The following is a 20,977-nucleotide window of genomic DNA, read 5'->3' as shown; positions in this document are numbered from 1 at the left end:
GGAGTTGGAAGCGAGGTGCACATGCCTGCCAAAAGGCAAAGAAATCTTTTCAGTGTTTGCATTTTTGTGAAGTTCTCTTTCCCAGGAAGAGCTACGAGAATGTTCCACACAAGGTCACAAGAATCAACAGCATTTGATTTGATAATTACCTTGAGCCTGTTTAGAGCCATGTATATGCTGGTTTCCAGTAAAACAACTAATTTCACTCAGTAGTTCCAGCCAGTTTGCACTAAAAACTGCTAATCAGAGAAATCAACCCTTAAAGTGTTTTTCTGGAATGAAAACTTGCACGCACATTGCTCTGGATGCCACATAGATGAAGGCCATCGGGTTTAAAGTTGCTTCTGAAATGAGTTGGCCACAACTGTCGCCATGTTGTGTACATTGCATGGGATCGTGTTAGCGCTGTATCCAAAACAAGGGCATGGGTGGAGAAGAACCAGATGTGGCTATTGGCATGTGGTTAGCGAGGAGATCCTCCAAACTTGGACAGTGCATACTACATGACATCAGTACCAGATGGTTTACTCATTAACACCCATCCTCTCAAAACATACAGAAAAGGCTGTGCTGGTAGTCAATAAGTGTCTATATTGACTTAGCTGCTCTATGGCACACTTTTCATGAAGTGTTGCATGATGGCAAGTTAACCTAATTAGTCAGTGTAACAATTTAATCCAATCCTCAATGTGTGGGCCAAAAGCAAGACGTACATTTCTAAAGTATTGTGCATGTACAGTTACACTATCTGAGGTATCTACTTTTCATAAAATGTGTATTAAAACTTGAAAATAATGCTCACTGCATTGCAATCTCTGTTTGATCTCTCTCGCAGCTTGAATTTGACCGACATGAACTGAGCGAACTGGAGGGAAGGGGGGGTAGGGGGCAGTGATAGCCACTTGGCACACTTGTCTGTTCCACTTCAGCTTGATCCATGTGTTGTGATGCCTGCAGTGTCCTGGTTTGGCCCTCCACCATCAAGTGACCAACAGGGAAGTAGGTATTAACAGCATAGCATGTGGTTTTTTGCGGCCTCAATACAGGGGGAAAAAAACACTCGAGTGAAAAAAAGGCATCTGGATTAAAAGAAAACACGAGGTAACCGAGACAGGAATGCATAGATCTGAGCATAAATAATCACTGTCAATGTAGATTTGTCAACATCTGGTAGTTGCCGTTTCCCCCTCAGTCACTAATCATGCTTTTTGCTGGCCATTTCATTATTCATCCTCAAAAAATGCAAACTTTGTCAGAGTTAATGGAGCATCAGTGCTTACACAAGCTTTTCTATATCCTACTAGATATTTCAATCAGATGGCCTTTGTTTTAGTTTAGGAAAATGTTTGCACTTCAACTAAAACTGGAAGTGAGAAATCATGTTCAGTATGACTTCAGATACCAGACATTAACTTACATTTCTTCATACCTCTGCAATATGTTTTATTAATATTCAGTCATATTTATGAATAAATGAAATTGCAAAAGATTTAGTTTTCAGCAGTAAAGCAAATATGTTTATTAAGCACTTTAATATACAGAAGAAAATTCCACTTCATATAATACAGGAATTATTTTTAAATGAAAGTTGAATGTACATTGTAAGCTATTTACAATCCAATCACTGACAGTCAAATCAAAGATGACAGACAAAACACAGTCAAGACAAACAAGATAACTGCTTAATAAGACTATACATTATGTTTTCCAACACTGTTTGTAGACCAGATCCTGCCTTGAATCCTTCTATTGACCCTTCATGGCATACTTTTGAGCTAATGTTGTACTGAAGAGCTGAGAGCTTTCACTAGGGCTTATAAGTGTTTGTGCATGCGATAGGTTTCTACTCCCCCCGATCCCAGTTCTTGGCAAAAAATAGCTCACTGTTAACATTATGAAAAGCCTGCAAAAATATGACACAGCCTGTAAATGCTAACGCAGCTCCACACAGTTCATGAGAAACAGATGTTTCGGTTCCCTCAGAGTCACAGTCAAGCACCTCCTTCCCTCCATCTCCCATGGGGGTTAAGTCCTGTTGAACTGATATTCAGCTTATCACAGGGAGGAGGTGGGACAGTTGTTTCAACTTTGGCTTTACAACTCTGCATTTCAAACAACATCACCGACAGCTATGAGTTGTCTTAATGGCTGAACCCTTTTTGAGCCGTTTTGTGTCATGCCCCTGAAAAATCCAGCAGGAATTACTGAAAATTAACCACATGACAATAAGACAAAGATGAGACAAAGCTTGGATTTTGTTTCTTGCATTGCAGTAGGTTATACATGTAACTCTGCAGACAAATGCATTTTTTTTAAAATCACTGCTTTTACTTGAAATCGCTGCGCTTAGCACCAAACTTTTGCTGACGGTACACAATGAGTTATTTAAATATTTTTATGCACACACAGAAACATAACACGAACAACTGAAAAAATCCCATAGGGATAAAATGAACTCTTTTTTTTTTTCTTTACATTTTCAGTGAACCTCCCTCTTAGATATTTGTAATAATACACAACGCACAAAGCCAACAAAATTGGGAGTCCAAAAATAACTGCAGGCAACTTCTGAACACAGCACCATGGTAGAGCGTAATGCAACACAAAATACAGCAAAAGTGGCTTTTTTCCAAAAATAAATATGCTTGTATATACTTGTGAAGTAAATTGCCATAGCTATTAACATATTACACACAACAAAGGTTTAGCACACTGGTCAAGGTTAACACAGATTATTTGGGGTCTCTAGGAAGGCAGACTATCAATGCGTTTAAATTTATACCATGGCATCAGTTAATTACTGTTATGTCCTCTGGTTTGTGACAATGTATTCAGTGGTACATTGCTGTCAGTGTGAAAAAAGTAGACAGAACAAACATAATATAAAATAATAAAAAAGCATTGGTATGTTTCTCTCAAACAGTTACTTTGATAAAACATGGATGGGATACAAAGTAAATAGAACAAATGCATGTCTGTCATTTTACTCTTTTAAAAGTGCATACACTGTTTATTAAATAGCATTACATTAAATTAAAATGATAGTTTGCATGAATACATGAAGAAGGCTGTAACAGATGTAGGCACATCGAAGTATCAGTTCACATAAGCCTTAGGCAGCAATCAACAATCTTCCCTAGGTTTGAGGTCTCCCACTGATGAAAAAATAATCTAGTATTTTTTTTATGCAGATGAAAACTGTTGCTTTGGCACATTCCCTCCAATGTCTGCATGATGAATGGCATTCAAGACATCTGAAACAGTATAGGAACGATTTAGGCTAATGTTTTGTTTGGGAGGAAAAAAGTCTGCTTATCCAGATTGAGGCATTCTTCATGCAAGCCTGATTAAATTCAACTAATGACGGTTCTGTTGAGTGCAATCCAGAAACAACTAAAAGTCCTTTATTAGCCTCTATATTAGCCACTGTCAATGAACAGAAAAAACAAAGTATTGCCTGTGTGTTGTCACCCTGACCTCAATTTCAACTTTGAGACAAATTCTTAATGTACTTCAACAACAGCACATACTGGAGGATTATTTTCAAAAGTATCTCTTACCAGCTATAACGGAGTCTCCTTTTTGTAGTTAAACCCAGGGTCTGATCCTTCAATCTGCAGTTTCAGGGCTTGTTTAAGGCTTAACTCAGTTTCCCCTATAGGATAGTTCTCTAGAACATCCTGATGGCCTCTGTTCTGCAGTGTCCGAGGAACTGATACCCTACCCAGAAAAACCTGATTACCATGTAGATGATAGTTGGGGTTGGTCATGATGCCATTCCTCTTTTTCTCAGCCAGGCTCTGCTGCTGGAGAAAGAACTGATCTTGGCTTTGCCCCCTTTCCTGCTGAATTGAACCACCAATCATTATCTTACAGTGAGGGTCCTTCACTGAAATGTTCGGCACTGATTTGTTGAGAGCAATCCTCTTGTCAAACTGGGTCATCTCGTACTCCAGAACCTGACCTTGGATTGATCCACTGTTCTTGATTTTTTTCTTGTCTCCCAGTGCTCCTTTGCTATTTGATGTCCCATTTCCAGGCTTCGTTCCCTTTGTTGACTTGAGACTAGGTTTTAACTGAGACCAGTCAAAGTCACTGGATGGAGATGGAGGCTGATGACCAATAGACTTAGTCGTGGAGGAAGGTGACACAATAGACTGTCTGCTCCGGCTGCGAGGCAGTGAGTGCTGTTGGATTTGTTCTGTGAACGTCAGTCCATGAAAGCTATCGATAGGCACAGTCTGTGCTGTGGCTGTGGATGAGGTGGTTCTCAAGGAAGAGTTCTTTGAACTCTTGAGGGAATTGTTTGAAAGGGAGGATTTCTGTCTATCTACTGTGGAATCAGGAGATTCTGATGGTGAACTAAAAGCGTGGACAGGTCCATTGGGTAAACCACGACCAGACGACTGCATATCTCCTACCCCAGTGCTGCCTGAACTACTTGATTTGATGGTGAGGGACTGCATTTTACCAGTCACAGACAGTGGTGTTTTCTCTTCCATGGTGTGCACTGGGGAGGGGTTGCAGCCATTTAGAGTTGAGGCCCCGTACTTTTCCAGAAGTTTTATGATCATTGAATGGCCACCTTTTGCTGCTACTCTAATTGCTGTCCGTCCAAACTGGTCAGCATGGTTGGGGTCAGCACCATTTTCAAGCAGTATTTGCACAACGTCAATGTGCCCCTCCTGGGCAGCTATGCCTAGTGCTGTTGCTCCCTGGTTGCATGTATGATCCACATGTGTGCCATTCTCTATCAAAAACTGCACGACTTTTGTGTGGCCTTGCCATGCAGCAGACTGGAGGGCAGATCGCTTCTCATTGTCACAGGCGTTCACATCAGCATGATAGTTAATCAGCAGCCTCACCATTTCAACATGCCCTTGCCAGCAGGACACATGGAGGGCCGTTCTACCCTCAGTGTCACAGGCTTCCACATTTGCTCCGTTTTCAAGGAAATACTCTGCCATGGCCAGCTGATTTTCAAGTGCCAATATGTAGAGTGTTGGGCGCCCGTCTGCATCTTTGTTATCTATATCAGCACCGTGGCTCAGCAGCAGTTCAACAATGTCCCTGTGGCCTTCTAGTGCAGCCACCCTGAGAGCGTTCCTTCCATCATATCCCCTCTGGTCAATGCATGACTTGTTTTCCAGAAGAATTTGCACACAGTCGTAATGTCCCTCTTGTGCAGCTAATATCAGCGGTATTCTACCATCATTATCTACCTCTGTGCAACGAGCACCTTGCTCGATAAGGGCATCACAAACTTGCCGGTGGCCCTCAAATGAAGCCATGTGCAGAGGGGTCCAGCCTGCATCATCCCTGTGATTCTCGTCCAGACCTCTGTCCAGCAGAGTTCTGACCACCTCCACGTTACCCTGAGCAGATGCAATGCTCAGCACAGTCCTTCCCTCACTGTCGATGCTATCAACAGCAGCCCCCCAGAAAAGTAACGTGTTGACAACAGAGGCATGGCCCATTGATGCAGCAGCAAGAAGAGGGGTGCGACCATTGTTGTCTGTGTGATCCACATCGGCTCCGCCTTCCAAAAGCAAATCGACTACATCCACATGTCCTTCATAGCCAGCCACAAGGAGAGGGGTCATGCAGTCTTTGTCACAGTGGTCAACCTCTGCTCCCCTGTCGATCAGAAGGCTCACAACAGAAGCATGGCCTTTACTCGCAGGAACACAGAGAGCAGCAACTGAGAGGGCAGTCCTACCATCAACATCTTCATGATTAACTTCGGCCCCGTGGTCCAAGAGATGCTCAACAATCTCTCTGTGTCCCATGTATGCTGCTGCAATGAGAGCTGTTCTTCCTTCATTGTCTGCCTTGTTGACTTCAGCTCCGTGCTGAAGTAGGTTCAACACTATGTCTTCATGACCTCCCCAAGCAGCAGCTCTCAAAGCAGTTCTTCCATCAGCATCAGCACAGTCCACTTTGGCACCAGCATAAAGCAGAGCGGATACAACCTCTGAATGCCCGCCCCATGCTGCTGAGCGCAGGGCAGTCCATCCATCATGATCTGTGTGGTTTATGTTGGCCTCACAGCCAATTAGACAGTTGACCACTTTGGTATGGCCCTGCCTTGCAGCAAGAGTAAGTGCCGTTTGTCCGTGGTTGTCTTCTAGCTCCATGTTTGCTCCTCTAGATATGAGCAAATTGACCACATCAAGGTTTCCACTGTATGCAGCATTGGCCAGCAGAGTTCTCCCACTGGAATCACACTGGTTCACAGATGCCCCATTGTCTAGTAATGTCCGTATTGAGTCCTCTCTTTCCAGGGCCTGTTGCACAATACATGAGGCATGGTCATCTTCATTGTTTACATGAGCTCCAGCTTTGACCAAAAGTTGCAGAACCTCCTGTTCTCTTGGTATTGAGGTGGTCAGTGAGTCTTTAGCAGGAGTTCCATTCCAGACCATCCAAAGAGCCAGATTAAATGGCTCAATCTGCAGATTAGAGTTGACAAGGTGCAGTGCAAATTCCTGCACTTCGAGTGGTTTGAGCTGCTTTGCCCGGCATGTGTAACTCATTGCCAGCATTCGATGTCCCTCTGCTGCATTGCACAAGTACTTCTGTGTGCAGTGCTTCACATCCAGTAGCCACTCTGCAAAACTGTAGTGAAACAGGATTTTAGTACTCCCAAGGCCATCAACCAACAACTTGGAGAGAATGTCCATCTTTTTCTGAAACTCTTCCATAGTCAGTGTCATGTTTTTGGTCCAGACTGCATGGTACAGTTCCTTGACCGTGAGTGGCCTGCAAGTTGCCAGGATTACATTAAGGATGGGCTGGACTTTGGCAAACTGTTTTCTGACAAATAGTCTCTGGCAGAGCCACAAGTAGAGTCCATTGAGAGTACCAGGGATGTCACGGATCTCGCGGAGCATGATAAAGTTCTCAACCACGCCGTCTAGCACACGCTCCAGGTAGAGGAAGCAGCCACTGCTTTTGATGTGGAGTTGGTTGAGCATCTCAGCTGTCTCCTTGGTCAGGTGCTGCCTCAGGGCCTCCTCCTGGTCCAGTCTGTGGAGGATGTACTGCTGAACATCCTTGACGATGTAGGCTTTGCGCAGATCATCAAGGCTGATTTTGCGGAATCCTGAAAGAAAACAAATGAACATAAGATGAGTTTGATGTCAGATGCACACCATGTAGTAAAGATCTACAATATTAAAAAAAAGGAAATTCAAAAATAACTTGGTCAGTATATATGAAAAGATATAAAGTATGAACTTGAAAATGGATAGCTGTAGTTTTAAAAATCCTAGTTGATGATGAGTAATGTTCATTTTCCCACAGTTCCCCGAAGGCATTATCTTAAGTTCAACCTTGAGACCATACCCGGTATTTATCCACTGATCTTGTACCTTTGGATAATTAGGTTAAGCCAACCTTTAATTTCCTTAGGCATAGGATAATTAACAGTAAAGCCATGTTGTTAAAATAAAACCTTTCAGAGAAATTGAGAGCATAACCCTTCTGGGTGTTGGCGGCAGACATGATCAGCAGGCGTTTGCTATGAATTCAGCCTCTAAAGGACTAAGGAAAACAAATCAAGGCAATTAGTGCACTATTGTGTCTGATACAGAAGTTTTTTAAACTCTTGATAATTTTGAGTATATCTATGTGAAAAAACAATACTTCAAAAAGAACACAACTTTAGTAATGAATACATTTTAATATATTGCACATATGTATGCACTGGTGTTTATCCATGTCTTTCCTATAAATACATGACAAGTGTGAAAACTCACAAAACGAAACTCAAGAAGATATAAAAGCAGTATTCCCCTGAGAGAAATAAAAGGTAACTGTCTAAAAAACCTTAATACCTTGAGGGGGAAAAATAGCATGTCATTTAACTTAACACCCACTCATGTTATCAGTCAACCTGTTAATTTAGTGTAGAGGCTATAAAGCTTCATCAGCAGAGGCAAAGCTGTGGTAGGGGCTGAAGATGTACAAGAATCAACATGGAGGATAGCAAGGGAGACATAATTTCCATGCATGTAGCATATCAGTGGTCTGTAAAACATCTCTCCAGTGTCCCTCTCATTGACATGCTACATGCTCTCGGCAAAGACCTTTAGAAATCCTTCTGAGAGAAGAAATTATCACAGTAGGTCTTAACGAATGATTTTTATTGTGAATTTCTCTCCAAGACATGGAAAATGGCTCCATAATGGCCTCTGCTAATGGGCATAAAGTGAACTTTCCTCCATGTCAAAACAATCTGTTCATGGTCTGTGCAGCCTGCAGCTTGTGGGCGAAGAGAGCATTTCTTGCATACTTTTATTTACAGTTCCCATGGTTCTCGGGGTGACTGGGACATTAAAAAGTCACTAGAGGTTTACTCAGTGTTATTGACATACTGTATTTCTCATTGACTAACAGACCTCCTACTATGGGATAAGCAATTACATTTTGCTCCCAAACAAAGGTGCAGTTATATACTTTATGCCAGACTGAACATGGAGTAAATAACATTACAAGTGTTTTAAAGTACGGTTTTAATTAATGTTTTTCCTCATTGACTGTATCTTTATGTATTGACTGAAAAAAAATCTATAGAATTCAGCACCAGTCAGTAACCGTCAACTATGCTGCTTTGATTATATAATTTGATTTGATTATACAACTTTTCCCTGTGCATAAAATGAATCAGAGTCTGTCACCAAGCCTGAGGCGGTCCTTTGTTCAGCTGACTGCTATTGTGTGGGTAGAAAAGGCTGTGAAATCTTACACCACACAAGGTCATTGGTAACCACACCTGGAAGCCAGATAACAAACCTGATGATGAATTTAACAAGAGTTCCCAAGCAGGTACTGACAGTTGGACAACGGACTGTGGTAAACAGAAGGAGCGATGGGTTTTCGTTATCATCTGCTTCCGAGTTTGTCTAAGATAAGCACACCTCTCCTAACGGCGCCTCACAATGTGTGAAATTAAGGCATCCACATTTCACAATCTGTTTGTTTCACTATATCCTTTAATACATAGCTGAAATTGACAATCAGAGAAACCTGATTTTATCATAATTATTTTAAAGCACTTAAATTACCTACCATAAAATATGACAGGAACTGCTGATATTAGAAAAGCAGTGAATCAATTTTGGTGTTTAATAACTTTATTGTCATAGGGATTATATGGAGAATTTAAACTAGAGCCAAACCTAAGATATAATGTAAAACAATAACAGATTTTTTTTTTTAAATCTATAGTTGTAATTTAATGTATGGCAAAGGGGCAGCTGTGCAAATGGTTTAAATTAATAAAGCTATTAAGTATCACTCTCCATCATTATACCGTATAATTGCCCTATCATTACAACAACTCAGTGACCCTAACCCACTTTCAGTCTGTCATTGTTTCACCGCTCTATGAGCATTTTCCACCCTCCCTTCACCCCATTTTCTCCGGCTCCATGACTTCTTGTTCCAACTCCCACTCCAGTCCTGGAGGAGTCAATCACATCACAAGAGCCAGACACAAAGTGAGATGCAGCTTAGTAACTGTAACTCAAGCACTTCTACCTTTAAGTACTAAAAACCATTAAAGATTTTGTGTACGTTTCAAACCTTAACTCCAAAACAAAGACCGATTTCTCATTTTGACAGGATCCCAGGAAAAGCTGTAATAAGCTGTTATGGGGATTGTTCCTTTCAGGTTTATATCAAAAGATGCAGAAACACTTGAAGGTACTACATGATCCTAATGTGCATTCCTGTTCTCTGTGTACTCACTCCTCCTCCGGCTCAAACTTCAAGCATTTAAGATCAAATTTCAACCTATCACGCTATCATGAAAGGCCTTCTCACTTTTTCTCTCCTCGCTTTCTCTCTCTAATGTTCTTTTGTTTAGCTTGAATGTCTGACTAGATGGTGTAAGGGTTTCCTTCCCCTTTTCTTTGTATTTTTCTTTTTTAAACTCAGTGAACAGGTCATAAAAGTATCAAATTTAATTTACAATTTTATGTTTAAACCCAGACACTGTAAGCTTGATGTGGTCCCCAGTCTGTGTGTGACTTTCTGATGCTCTGATGTCACTGACTGTTCCTCCTACTCCTTCTGGACCCAATCCTTCTTCTGGGTTTGCTCCAGCTGGGACAGGAAACCCTCTAGCTGGGAAGGGGGAAGAGGCCATTAAAGGGGAAAAAACAAGGACCTTAAAAAAACATCAGTGGGCCGAAAAGAAAAAAAAAGACAAAAATCCAGCCAATGACTTCAGCTGTGTGACATCTAATATTTTGTCTCGATGCTGATTTTGATTTGTTCTATTCGCTAAGGGAAAAAGTAAAACAGAGTGTGCATTATAACCCAATTCTGGAGATGTTTCTCTATCATGAATATTTTCTCTGGGGAACAAAAGAAAAAATACTTCTGTGCTGTAGTTTATGATAAACAGTTTCTCCTACATTCCACGGTTGCTGACACACCAATTATGAAGATACAGTGACTTGGAAAAGCCGGAGGAGGGAGGGAGGAGACAAGAATTTGACTGCAGCCACCATGAAATAAAGCACTTGCCTGAATAATTTTCTTAAAATCAATTTCGATTTCTATGAGCCAGAAAAAAAAGAGAATAGAACAAGTAAGTCTAGTCAGAGCAGAACACACCAACAAAAAAAGAAGAAGCTTTTTCTTTCAGTTGCTGCACATGGTGGAAGATGACCTACAATTTCCACTTTAGTCATCGGCAGACATCACTTCATGAGGCTTGGATGTTAACTGTGAAGTCATGGCATTATTACTGCCCTACTCCTGCAGATAAAGCACTAAAAACGACCACAGGGGGAAAGACATCCAACCTGTATTTGATGACTGTGGTGTAACAGGAACTACTATTAAGTACTATACAAGAATGCAAGAACTGTGGTTGGCTACAAATGTTCAAATACCTTCCAAGAACAATATTCTGTCCAAAAACCCAACAGTCATGGAGCCCTCGTTTTTTGCAACATTATGAGTGGACTACACAAACTTTGGCTGGATAATATTGTGTATGTTCAGGCTATTTATGTGTGTGAATGTGAGGGGATGATTTAGGGCCTGAACAATAGCGACTGCTAAACAAGCAACAAATGACACATTCATCAGGGTGAGGGATGCGGCTCCCGAGTACAGGCCTCTGAGCCAGCTGCTGCTCGTTATGGAACTGGATACCAGCCACTAGAGACAGAGCCCTACATACAAAAGAGGGACTGTTTGCCTTCTAGATTAATTTTTCAGATGACAAACGAGGCAGCGGAGTGTGTGTGTAGAGGAACTACGAGGTCCGAGCTCATCAACCGGGATTTCATGAGTGGCAGCATCTCAGATTCGACGAGTTCTTCGTGAGACACCATCTTAGGTCATCGGATCCATAAAGAAAACAGAAACCCAAGACTTGCTGCCCTCTCCTCGCGCTCTCCAGTAAACCCGCGCTCTACAAACGTCTGTTCGACAGCTGCAGCGTTCCCGGGCTCCAAAAAACATGAGAGCGCCAACCTCCTAAACACAAGTATGTGGGTGAGAGTCAGCTCCAATGGTCTGCAAACAACAGGCCTTTGAAAAGGGTGCTGATATTTAATCTCTGAAAAATACCGTCAAGCTTCTTGTTTGATTACATACACTATAATTTCTACCTTACCAGAAGAACAGAGGTAGCACTTTCCATTTCGTCTTGGATTCATACGACTTATTCACAAAAAACAGACTTTGACTCTATTAGAGAACTAATTCAACTGTGCAATGATAACGGCTGCAAGAGAAAAATCATTTCAGGTTAGCGACGACATTTTATGTGTACTGTATATTTCCTGCCATACTAAACGACCACCAAGCGAGGCACTGAAATTATTACACCTTAACAATTAATTTATGTTACGCTAGAGGCAAAGCACATGAAAACACTCCTGCCCAAACACGCCTCATGCTGAATTTCAAACAGGATGTGAAAGGGCTTCTAGTCAAACCTGTTGTGGTGCAACTGAGCAGGGCTGATGAGATAAGATAGGGGGGGTGGGGTGGGGCAAGCAAGAATACATTTAACACAACTATAGCAATGGTTCAGGTTTAAAAAAAAAGGTGCATTTTGATATAGCTATAAAATCACCTGCATAAATAAATGAAAGATACATCTATCATATGATAAATGATCTGTGCAACAGAACAGCATTGCAGAAATGAAAATAAACCAAATCTCTTTCTAACAATAAAAAGGGGAAAAAGTGAAAGGTACATATGATTTTGAATGACAGAGGCTCATTAACATGGTGACAAGAGGCTGAGTCATGAGGCAGTGCACCTGGTCACAAGTGTATGCCTTCACTCAGTGGCTCCTCTAATGGAGATCTACTCTAAGAGAGTTGTCACTATATATCATGGAGCTTCTTGCAGCTGCACAGAGGACTGGAAATTTCATCCAAGTGAAAAAATTCAAACAGAGAACTGAAATAACAGAGTGTTAAGATTTTCCACCCGTACTAGGGATACACAGATTGAACAGGACCAACATAAATAGTATGAACTTCAAACTGTTGTTGTAATCGGAGGAAAAGGTAGGACTTGTACAGCCAATGAAATGATAAATTAAAGGAAAAGCCGGTACAGGCTAGAAATGCTTGAACCCCTACAGTGAGGGGATCCGGTGGTTCTGTTATACTGTAGGGGGCATTTTGCTGGCGTGGTTTGGGTCCAGATGTTCCCTTAGAGTTAGGAGTCACTGCAAATCAATACAAAGTTTTTCTGAGTGATCACCTTTATCCTGTGATGAAACATTTCTATCCAGATGGGAGTGGTCTCTTCCAAGATTTAAAAGCCCCCATCTACAGGGCACAAGAGTTCACTGAATGGTTTGAGGAGTATGAAAATGATGCGATATCATATGTTATGGCCGTCACGGTCACCGTATCTCAACCCAGCTGAACACCTGTGAGAGATTTTGGACTGACATGTTAGACAGCGCTCTCATCAAAACACCAAATGAGGTAACATCTTTTGGAAGAATGGTGTTCATCCCTGTAGTACAGTTCAGAGACTGTAGAATCAACGCCAAGGAGCATTGAAGCTGTTCTGGTGACACGTGATGGCCTTTATAACGACACTTTATATTGGTTTTTCCTTTAATTTGTCACCTGTCTGTCTATAACACTTTAGGTGTTCAGGGTGGCGATAAGCTCCTGCCCCACACAGGATCACATTTCCTCAATTTCTGTTCATGTTTTTGTTCATCATTACACTGGCTGACCTCCAAGTGACCTTTTTTTTAAGCCATGCCGCCACATGTTTCCATTCAACTGCACAAGAAAATACTCAGTCTAGCATGTCAGTCATGTTTTATTAGCCATCAATTCAAACAAGCCATTATCTGCTATCAACATGCAGTGCTGGGAAGGTCTGGAACTGTTTTGGCCTCGCAGGGAAACGTCCAGACAGCAGATTCAGTGTGAGGAAAGCTGCGGCAGCCAACTGTGCTGTGGAGTCAGGTACTTGCAAAGTCATCCTTGGCATGCAGGTCAAGAGGCAGAGTGGTAAAAAAAAAACCCAGTCTTTACTTTGGAGCCCTTTACCCCTGCAGCCAAACCAGGTGAAAACGTTCCAGGAATTCCACTGCATTTATTCTAACTGAAGTCAAATTAAGACTTGATTAAAATACCCTTCAATTAAAGCAACAACTGACATGTCTTGCTCTGTACCACAGCCTTGAAAAAAAAATAAAAATCTCAATCTATAAAATTATGGCAGGGGCATGCCATATACCAGAGGGCATCACCTCAGAAGGAAAGAGGCCAGCCGGTTCGTCCGCCATGTTCAGAATCATGTTACTGCAGTGCAGCACCCAAGGTGTTATAGATACAGACACAGTAGACCTGTAATTTGCCCGGCTGTCAGACTGCACGGTGGTAAATTACAGTATTCAGCGAGGATTATGGTCTTCAACTCATCCAAAGTGAGGCTCAACATGCAGCCTCACAGACGACATCTCGTACATGAATATGGACATAAATCAGCTTGTCTCTGTAAGCCAATTTCAGGACAGGGGGGTAAGCTAATTAAATATGTTGTCCTTTGCTCCCTTTACCCGGGCATTAAGACGCAGAGAAAATCAATAACGAAAACTCTAAAAAGAGAAGACAGAGAGGGCTTTTACTATGTGTTTGGTAGCAAGATATTTGTTGAATGTCCTTTTTGTGGTTTAATCTTGTGCAATCGAGTCTTTTTCCTCCCAAATATAGAAACTGGTTCTGGTTTTTAAATCATTCAAAACAATAAAATAAAGACCTTTTAATTTTCTGCTTCAAAAGGCACCTTAGATCTCCTTGTCTCTTTAATACCAAAAACAGTTTTGGCATCTAATCCCTCATAAAACGATTCCCTTTGTTGCATTGTTGAGTTGCAAATTCATCTGTCGCAATCAGACATTGCAATCGTCTTAAAAGATGCCGCAAAATGTCATTTACTGGAGGAGTCAGTATAAGCAGAGAGCTCTTTGTCTGTCTTCAGGGAGCATTCCGTGGCCGAGAAGAAATAAACCGTCCTCGCTGCTTTACGACTGTGTTTGTGTTGTCAGCGGACCAGAAAATCTCGCGGTCCTGCCAGTGAGGTCTCGCATTTGCCCAAAAAGAAAGCATACAGGAAAAAAAAAAACATATACAAGAAGATGTTAAGAGTTTTGTTGACCTTTTGCGGAGTAAACGACCGTGCCCTGTGTCAGATTCACCCGCGGGGGCCTCTGGGACAAAGGGCTGCTCTGAGAGGTGGAGGAGGCCGCACGCTTTATACAAGCCTGCTCTTTTCATTTTGTGATCATCGGTGGTAAATCAGTTCTGTCTCTTGGCGGGCTGGGTAAAGAAAGCTCAATTCACAGTGGGCACAGTGGAGGTGGAAGATGTGGTTCAGATACTTTTCCTAGGGTGGCCTACTCGCCCTCCAAAGAGCAGGAAACAAAAACACAGGCCCACCCCAGAGTCACACAATTTCCTGAAAGTGTAGCTTTTATTATACAATAGCTGAGGAATTTGTAATGACTTATCTATCAACTATGGAGTATGCAAGCAGACCAACTGATTACTTTTGGGTAAAAAAAGAAAAGAAAGTAAAAAAGACTACAAACATGAGCAAATGTGTCATCTTAGGAAGGAAATGAGTAAACCCTCCCCATCAAAATGCCTCACAGGATAAGTGTCTTCTTAAAGTGGCCACATGCTCCTGTAACATTCCTCAGACTGAGCCAGGAATATAACCATCTTAATTACAGCTGTGATTCATAAATAAGAGGGGCTTTTATATGTGTGGTTTTGTGTGTGTGTATGTGTGGCTATTTTCCAAGTTTTTGGCTGGTACAACCCCCCCACCCCCTCCCAATGTCTGCCAAATGCCCCCTGTGACCAAGTGAAAGAACTAAGGATAAAATAAGGAAAAGAATGCAAATAATAATGTATTTTATGATAGTGGAAAGTGGAAATCAATCTAATTGAACTTGCTGTAACACTGCAGAGCAGGAATGTGGTTGTTTAAGGGAGCTATTTCTTTCACGGCTCCAGCAGCATGCTGATACTATATTATTATAACTACTGGCACTGCAGTTGACAAATCCAGGCCTTCTCCATCCTTCCTCATCCCTCGCTCATGTTGGCTTTTCTCTCAAAATCTTAAGTACAGCTTGCACGCGGTTTTGTTTTGTGTTTCCTTTATACTGGGCTGTATCATTGTCATCTACCTCCTCCTATGTTTGCGGATTAGTCACGAGATGCTTCCACAGAGGAGGAGAGATTTGAGAGGCAATACTCTGCTCACTCTGATGATCTCAGATCTTAACAAATGCCTTTTAAACTCCCAGATTTGATAAGAGATAAAGATTCTGATCAAGTCTTTTTCTCTCCTCTATTGTTTTAGGTTGTTATTCAGCTTACTAGAGAGTGAGATCTGGCTGATAAAACTTGATTTATTTCAAAAACATAATTATTTTTGGAAGACTTTTATGTGTTAATTTTAAACGACAGTGCAGAGATAATATGAAATGTGGAGAAACAGAGATGGAGAAGCAGATGCAACAAAGATCTTCCACGAGACGCTAACCGGCTAAGTTAAGGTTAATGGTCATTGTGCTTTTACTCCTCCAAGAAAGTACCCCAAAAGAGTTTTTACTACTTAAATGTCAATATTTTAAGTTGAGCTCTTGAATATAAAGTTATGACTTAGCTTACGTAATTATAAAAGCAGATTTGTAACTGAATTCAGATTCAGTTAAATGCTGTTCATCCCAAACCTTATTTCTTTTTTGACAGTGAACCAGGTGAAGAACTTGAGGTGACGACAACTACACTTATTACATTACTGTAAGAGCAATTAAAGCTTCCTGAGTAAAAACCCAAGGAGAGTAATTTAATCTGTGCAAAGGATGGATAGACAACGCGTGGGTGTGGGGGGAGGGGTGGAGAACAGACTAACTATTCATTAATTGAATTAGAATGTGCCAGGATTGGTTTCATTATGGAGACATGAGATGTCAATCAAATCAAGGTGAACGGTGAAGGTAAATGTGTATTGTAATCAGCAAAGCACAAGAAGTAGACAGGTATACTCCTGCTAATAGTAAATATCATTATATTATTATTATTACATTAACATCAGTGTTGAGCTCAGTCAGTGTGTGGACTCACCAGGCAACCCAGTGCTTCAAGCTTTGCAGCAACTAATTTGTTTCTGGTGCTTTAAAAAGTCCACCTCCTTTTTTTCCCCAGACATCGTCTCATGTACCCCGTGCAGTACTCCCTGCCACCTCTAGGAGAACGCCCACACATACTTAATACTTGAGAAACTGTGACTTTGACAAGCATGCACCATAAACAAAACTGGGCAGATGGTAGCCATTACAGTTCAGTGATGCCTCCACACGATAAAAAGATCACACACTAGGCTGAATCAACTGCTATGAGGGGATTATGATTGAATAAGGCAGTATCTTTTAATGAGAACCAATGATGAGGCTAATTTAATAAATTTCAATTTTTGAAAAACAATACAAAACCACAAGCAATAAATAAAATATCTGCTTTGTGTTATATTAAATCGGGCTTCTTTTTGATATTGGAAATATTTCTGAGTCAGTACATCACAAGTTATGTCCAATTTTGAGAAATTATCACCCTTATCAGACGTACAGTATACTGAAAATGATGAGACTGGAGTATGTGCTGATGAAAAAAAAAAGACATGTCTGAGAGGCTGTTTCTATTTAAATGCCCAACCCCCCCCTCATTCTCCCACCTCCATCCCGCCCTCTCTTTCCCCTTTCCCTCGCTCTCCCTTCTGCTGGAGGCCTTGTTAAATTGGCACACATTCTACCCGGCTCCCAACCAAAATCGCTGCTGAAGTGTTTCCACTCCGCTACCCCTATCATAGCCTTACAGTAGCACAGCACACAGACGGGGGGAGCGCAGGAAAAGCAACATTTTCTTCATAAGTCTGCTGTCATTTGGGACATGAAGGAGCAGCGCTGCTACAGATCGACTCAACTTCAGCTTTCAGAGCAACCCCGGCGCTTATTTACATCTCAAGCATTTTTTAAATTTTTGAAGTCTGAGACAGTAGAGGGAAGATACAGCTTAATCAAAACTCACTGACCACATGAAGTGAGTGAGCCGTAGTGATACTCTGCAAATGTCTTGTACTCCTCCTCACAAACAGAACAGTCTTTGTTTGTGAGGCATTAGCTGAGCGGATGCGAATGAGGCAGAAGTCAGAATGCCTCCTTCTTCCTGCTCGGTCTCAGAGGTGTTGAAAACTTCCCACAGCACATTCCAGTGTGAGACAGACACAAGGAATAACAGTTGAGTAAGGAAAGAGTAATTCAGAGTTTTGTTTCTGGGGGAAAGTCATCTCTTTTAGAAAAAAAAAAGGGAATTACAAACATTCCAACTGATGCAGATAGTATGCGTCATGCTCAGGGGGATTAAGCACAAATCAAAGACAACAGAAACTAAGTTTTTCTCTTCAAAGGGGATCCTGACTTATTTTAAAAAAAATCTTGAAAGCATCAAAGCAGACTTCGAGTCCAGTAACTTCTCTGCCAAATGGCCCTCTGGTTAAAGGTCGTTCCTCAAACTTTATCGACACTATATTCACAAAACCACAAAGTTCCCATCACCACAGACCAGAGTATACTGGGAAACCCACACAACCTCCACCCCAGACGAAATAGGCCGCTCATATAAAATAGGAGTTGGCTTTGCACACAGCATGAAAGTGGAGTCTTTTGGCAGGTCACTGCCATCTCTGACTTGTAAACAATATGGAGGGTATTTTTAGGGGACACTTGGCCTTAATATGATACTCTGAAATCCTTGGTCTATTTTAGGTGTGGTGCTGCATGAATAAGGAGTATTTGCACTGCTGTATTCATAATACATTGCACAACATAATGGAGGACACAGTAAGTGGGTGACTGTGTTTGTTTTAAAGATCGACCATCTATCAGTCTGGCTGATTATTGGATCTTATATTCAGTATTTTTCCAATTTCTGGAATCGTTTTTGAAATCTGATTCCCGGTAAAATAAATTCATTCAAAAATGTGCTACTTTGGCTCTGATGCAGCCGCCTCCCTCTGCCTGTAGTCACCACTCTGCGGTCTCGAGCAATGTCCCGCCCTCAGCACTATCTGATTGGTTACACGTCACGAGCAGGCCAATAGCCTATCAACACTGAAGGCTACTGTGCCGCAGGCGGGCACAGAGGAACACATTTGCAGAATGGAGCAGCTCTGGTGAGTGAGCGGAGATGTCTTTCCAAGATAAAGTTGAAATAAACATCACGGTCCTCTACACTGAAGCTGCAAAAACACTACAATCTTCTTATCTATTTCTATGATAACAAGCATGTCCAGTTTCCCACTTACACCACTGAAAATGACTGAATAATGCACCTTGTTGCAGTGATATACAATTAACAGTTATTTATGTAGCAATATATACCTTTGAATAATGTTGGTGCCAGTGCAACAGAGCTAACTTTAATACCATAATGAACACCATCAAGTTCATTTGTCCATCCATAATTTAGCCTATCAAAAAAGGCTACAATATTATTTGTTGCATTTACCAGAGCCAATCACACTCTGTCTCAACCAACGACTACACATAATGTAACTGAGCTGCAAGATACTGTTGTCGAGACTTCAGATGTAATGGAACAGCATCTGAGGTCTGTGTTAATCTCCACATGGGCCGCATAAATGGTGCACGGTTGTCAGAGTTGAACTGTCACTTCTCTTTCTCTGCTCACCACCCTCGTCTGTTCCGTGTGAGCACATCTTCAGTGAAGTCTGCAATTTATGAAAGGAAGAGAAGCCGACTAACTGGAGAGAGCAGCGCTGCTTTCTGCACCGCAGTGTGGTGTTGCTGAACTGGGACTACTAATTGAGACTGAGTTTTAGTAGTTGTGTTTTTTTTTACTTCATAAAACTTCATGGAGCTATTTTGTTTATTTACTTTTTGTTTTAATGTTGAAAAGTTCTTCTTTTAATTAAGCATTTGCTTGAAGGCATTTGTGTTCTAAATTATGACACAAAGATTTTCGTTTTTACTGCAAATGTCCAAAATATATCTAAATATCACTTATCAACATCCTTGATTACTAATAGTAAGTATCAGCCCTAAAAAGCTATAGCAGTTGACCTCTAGTGTGCATGTCTACAGCTGTCTGTGGGGGAGGAGAAAAAAGGAAAAAAAAAGCCAGTCTTGCAGAAGAATTTCCAGTGCTGAACTAAAAGCGGAAGACTGAATCTAGACAAAACAAAGACGCTGCTAAAAGCATGGGTAAAAGGAGAAAGGCCCAGGCCCATTGTAGGTCTGTAGGAGCATCTCAATGCTCAAACTAAATAGGACCCAACTATACAAAGCACCAAATCTAGCACAGGATGTTCACACAAACGCGGGCAACTGTACAAAAAAAAAAAATCATATATGCCCATCCCTCCTTTCAAATGGGGGCATCATATCTGATGTGTGAGTCTGGCTCTGTTCCTCTGTTCAAAAGGAGACTTGCTTTTTAAAACAATTTGCTGGGCAACTGGAATATGAGCTTGATAAAAGCTTGGACATCATCAAGGAAGCAATGAGAGCCAGTTGAGCGAGTGCATTTGCAAGAAAGAAAGAAAGAAAAAGAAAAAAAAGAAAAGAAAGAAAATAACTGCTGTTGATCAGATTGTTCCAAGATGAATTTCCTTTCAATCTATATCAAAAACAAAAAGAACAGACAGCTCATCAGCTGGCGACATGAGACGAGAAAAGGCGAATGGGCAATCACAGAACTCCCTGAGACTCTCTGAAGTAAGTTGCAGATAAAAATTTCCCATTAGCATTTACATCCATGTCTTACACGGCTATATATTCCACTGGTGAATTCACTGTCAACTTTATGTGCAACCCTAATAAAATCTGATGATTCAAATCTTTGCTTCAGCCCAGTCAAAGCAGACGGCCCACACACCACAGACTAAACCAGAAAATACTATTTAATGCAAATTGCTTTTGAAAGGAAATCAAATGTAAAACTTTATTTTGCATCAGTGTTGTCTTTGGGCTCAAAGTTTTTTTTTTGGAAAATGCTGTGAAGACGCTATGAGCTACACTCTCTGAATCTCATCTACCACATGCACCTACAGTACATGAAAGCTTTGATGTTAGAGGAAAGTGTGGGATGGCATGTCTTTGCGATTACGAAGTGGGCAGCTTGTAACACAGTTGGTTTGTTGAATTAGATGCACGACGCCCACCGAAAACTCAAAGTGAGTTTTGGCGTCCTAAAACCCAACCCTCCTCCCACCCCCCCTTCCTGCTACTGTCAACACTAATCAGATCTACGCTCATATAAAGCTACACTTACAGCACTCTGACACCTACACTTTAACATTTCACTTAATCCCCCATCACTGCACCCATTCATCTACGAGCTACTTTCAAACTGTATTGTTCAGGTGTGAACAG

At 41.4% G+C, this 20,977-nt stretch overlaps 1 protein-coding gene across 1 annotated transcript in view; it reads right to left on the bottom strand.

Annotated features, from left to right (window-relative positions):
- Positions 1-1,489: 1,489 nt before the first annotated feature.
- The window catches only part of ankrd50 (ankyrin repeat domain 50), a 37,149-nt gene continuing 17,661 nt past the window's right edge, over positions 1,490-20,977 (bottom strand). The window contains exon 4 of the mRNA XM_062425496.1: positions 1,490-7,105. Coding sequence (XP_062281480.1) covers positions 3,564-7,105 — 3,542 coding nt within the window. The 3' untranslated portion in view covers positions 1,490-3,563. The remainder of the gene's footprint in view (positions 7,106-20,977) is intronic.

Source organism: Scomber scombrus, chromosome 9 (assembly GCF_963691925.1).
Source record: "Scomber scombrus chromosome 9, fScoSco1.1, whole genome shotgun sequence".
Classification (NCBI taxonomy): Eukaryota; Metazoa; Chordata; class Actinopteri; order Scombriformes; family Scombridae; genus Scomber; species Scomber scombrus.
Note: the sequence above shows the minus strand (reverse complement) of the source record. Positions and strands in the feature narration are given on the sequence as shown.